This window comes from Triticum urartu, chromosome 5, assembly GCF_003073215.2.
Source record: "Triticum urartu cultivar G1812 chromosome 5, Tu2.1, whole genome shotgun sequence".
Classification (NCBI taxonomy): domain Eukaryota; kingdom Viridiplantae; phylum Streptophyta; class Magnoliopsida; order Poales; family Poaceae; genus Triticum; species Triticum urartu.
The window spans coordinates 406,751,225-406,754,223 of NC_053026.1; the positions used below are offsets into that span (position 1 = coordinate 406,751,225).

A 2,999-nucleotide genomic window follows, 5' to 3' on the forward strand; every position below is an offset into this window, starting at 1 on the left:
TCTGCCCATATGTTGGTAGATTCACCGTATGTTAGGCTAGTTATAGTGAAAGTAACTTAGCAAGTAACATAGCGCACTCTGAGAATTTTTTGCTTATATGACATGTAGTTAATGAGAAGTGGTAACATAATATGTTACTGTAACATAGCGCTTTCCAAGACAAGATGAGTCTACAAGCTAATTAATGAAGTCCTCTATGACACTACTAATATATTACTTTGTACTATAAAGATAGTAACTTAGACTAGTGTCATATGCATGACATTAGTATAAGTTACTCCTCACTATGACCGGCCTTAGCCTAGTAGTAGCAGCCCACAGAGCCGCGCCTCTTCCCAGGCCGGCCCAATACTAGCCCGCCTAATCTGGGCCAACCTTGACCCACCAAACTTCCTGCACCTCCTGTTTGTCCGCCCCCAGCGCCGTGACGCCGCCGAAACCCCTTCGCCGGCGTCCCGGAAAGCGGCCTCTGCTCCTCCCCCTGCCGAAGCACGGCCACTCTACCGCGCCGGTGTCCTCGTCGTCTCTACCCTCCATCGGACTCGCGTGGGGTTAAGACGCATCCAGGCGCCCATGCAGTCCGCCGCCGCTCCGACGAGGGCAGGGAGCCGCCTCTGCACGCGCTGCGGCGAGCGGAAGGCCGCGCTCAAGCGGCCCAAAACCCTAGAACAGGTGAGCCTCGCCGGATTCCTTCTTTATGGGTTTAGCTGTAGCTTCGTATGAGTTCACTCGATTACTGTAGTTTTAGGAAGCGGGTACGAACAAAACATGCCCCTTCTGTGTATCTACCTAAAAATTCGGGTACTCTTTGCTGCTTGATCTTGTGAAGTTCCAACCATGGCACTTGTCTAGGAGTACTGTGAGCTGTTTTCACCTTTCTGTGGCCTTCAGAGGTGTCTCTGATGTTTGCTTTCAGATATGTAGGGAATGCTTCTATATTGTCTTCGAGGACGAGATTCATCAAACTATTGTTGACAATAATTTGTTTAAAGCCGGTGAACGTGTGGCAATTGGAGCTTCTGGTGGAAAAGGTATGTGCAGACTTGTGTTGTATAAATAACAACGTAATAGATGATTTTTATGCAATGCATATGTTTCATATTCACTACTCATTGAATGATGAGCACTTTAGTTCCGGCTCCTGTTGATCACTTGCATGGCCAATACTCAAGGTGTCATTGACTCCTTGAGAGCCTTGTCTTAGAGTGTGTTATCAAAATGTTTGTTCAACCTTCTCACAGTTGCAGCAGAGATAAAGGCTTTTAATCAAGACGATCAATTTATTCAAGTTAAAATATTGGTAGTCATGGGCGATGATAATAATGGATCACATATGGCTGTTTCATAAATATGATATACCCCCCCTAGAAAAAATATGATTGCAAACGTTCTTCAGCTTATTGTGGAAATGCTTGCTTATCTATCTTGAATTCTTGATCTTGTAGCAGTTTATAACAATCTTTTTACTGTTATGCAGATTCAACCGTGCTTGCGTATGTGTTATCAGAGTTAAACAAACGTCATAAATATGGTCTCGATTTGTTCCTTTTATCTATTGACGAAGGAATCACAGGCTATAGAGACGACTCCCTAGAAACTGTTAAAAGGAATGAACTACAGGTTCCTCCCCCTTACCCGATACACAAAACTGTTGCAGCTTTTTACTTTGTGTTTCCCTTTGTTTTAATTTTGGTAGGCATCTACTTCATGAAACGTAACCCATTTAAATGCATATTCTTGTGTTGTTAATTCAACCGTACAATTCACCCACTGCAGTATGGCCTACCACTGAAAATAGTTTCCTATAAGGATCTCTATGACTGGACAATGGATGATATTGTGAAAGCAATTGGCCTGAAAAACAATTGTACTTTCTGTGGTGTTTTTCGACGTCAGGTACCTCCTACTACCTACCTTTATCTGTAAGGCAATTGCATGCTCATTAATTTATGAACAATTCCATTCTTATTAGGCGCTAGACCGTGGTGCTGCTCTCTTGAAGGTTGATAAGATTGTAACTGGGCATAATGCAGATGACATTGCAGAGACTGTCTTGCTGAATATTTTACGTGGTGATATTGCAAGGTAAATGTTGGTTAATAAATAAAATATGCTATTTTTTATCTTTGTTCTCTTTTATAATTTTTGTGCTGGCATTATGCTTTTATCTTATAGGTTAAGTCGATGCACTTTCATAACTACTGGTGAAGATGGACCAATCCCAAGATGCAAGCCTTTCAAATACACCTACGAAAAAGAGATTGTTATATATCCTTTACATGAAACATTTTTAATCAGTTTTTTTATTAACTTATTATGCTTTGTGCATAAAACATGCGCTGATAATAATTTTGATCCTTGACTGTATGACACGTATGCGTATTTCAAAAAGCTGGACTACTTCTCCACTGAATGTAATTCCTGCTTCATTTCTTGTGCAGTTTTGTTCTCTCTGTAGTTAAACAGTAGCTCCCCATTCCATTATCTCAAGATACCAGGGACGGTTAATATATAATCAAAATATAAGCTTCGAACAATCAGTGCCTAACATTTGATAGTCAGTGACATATTTGGAGGGATACTTGTAGAATTTTGTTGACACTGTTCTCATCTTCTATTGAAATCAAATATGCTTATTGGTTATCTATCACAATTCAGGCATCTATTCACCAAATGCATATCGTGGATTTGCTCGTGAATTTATTAAAGATCTGGAAAGGATGAGGTAAAGACTTCTCCCGTCCAAAAGTAGGATTATTTCTTCATCTGTTAGTGCATGCTAGCTCTGTTTCTTTTCCTTGTTCAACACATTATGTATCATTGTCTTGTTTCAGTCACTTGAATCAGTACCTTATGAGTGGTGCAGGCCTAGGGCTATACTGGACATCATAACCTCTGGCGAAAATTTCCGGATATCCACAACAACAAGAATGCCAGAGCAAGGAACATGTGAACGCTGCGGTTACATTTCTAGCCAGGTATTGTGCTTACATCTAGCA

At 41.0% G+C, this 2,999-nt stretch overlaps 1 protein-coding gene across 1 annotated transcript in view; it reads left to right on the top strand.

Moving 5' to 3' along the window:
- The first annotated feature begins 355 nt into the window (after positions 1 to 355).
- Positions 356 to 2,999, top strand: part of LOC125507069 (cytoplasmic tRNA 2-thiolation protein 1-like) — an 8,868-nt gene continuing 6,224 nt past the window's right edge. Inside the window, exons 1-9 of the mRNA XM_048671758.1 lie at positions 356 to 672; positions 917 to 1,031; positions 1,478 to 1,620; positions 1,777 to 1,896; positions 1,973 to 2,085; positions 2,176 to 2,268; positions 2,374 to 2,414; positions 2,659 to 2,725; positions 2,867 to 2,996. Coding sequence (XP_048527715.1) covers positions 574 to 672; positions 917 to 1,031; positions 1,478 to 1,620; positions 1,777 to 1,896; positions 1,973 to 2,085; positions 2,176 to 2,268; positions 2,374 to 2,414; positions 2,659 to 2,725; positions 2,867 to 2,996 — 921 coding nt within the window. The 5' untranslated portion in view covers positions 356 to 573. The remainder of the gene's footprint in view (positions 673 to 916; positions 1,032 to 1,477; positions 1,621 to 1,776; positions 1,897 to 1,972; positions 2,086 to 2,175; positions 2,269 to 2,373; positions 2,415 to 2,658; positions 2,726 to 2,866; positions 2,997 to 2,999) is intronic.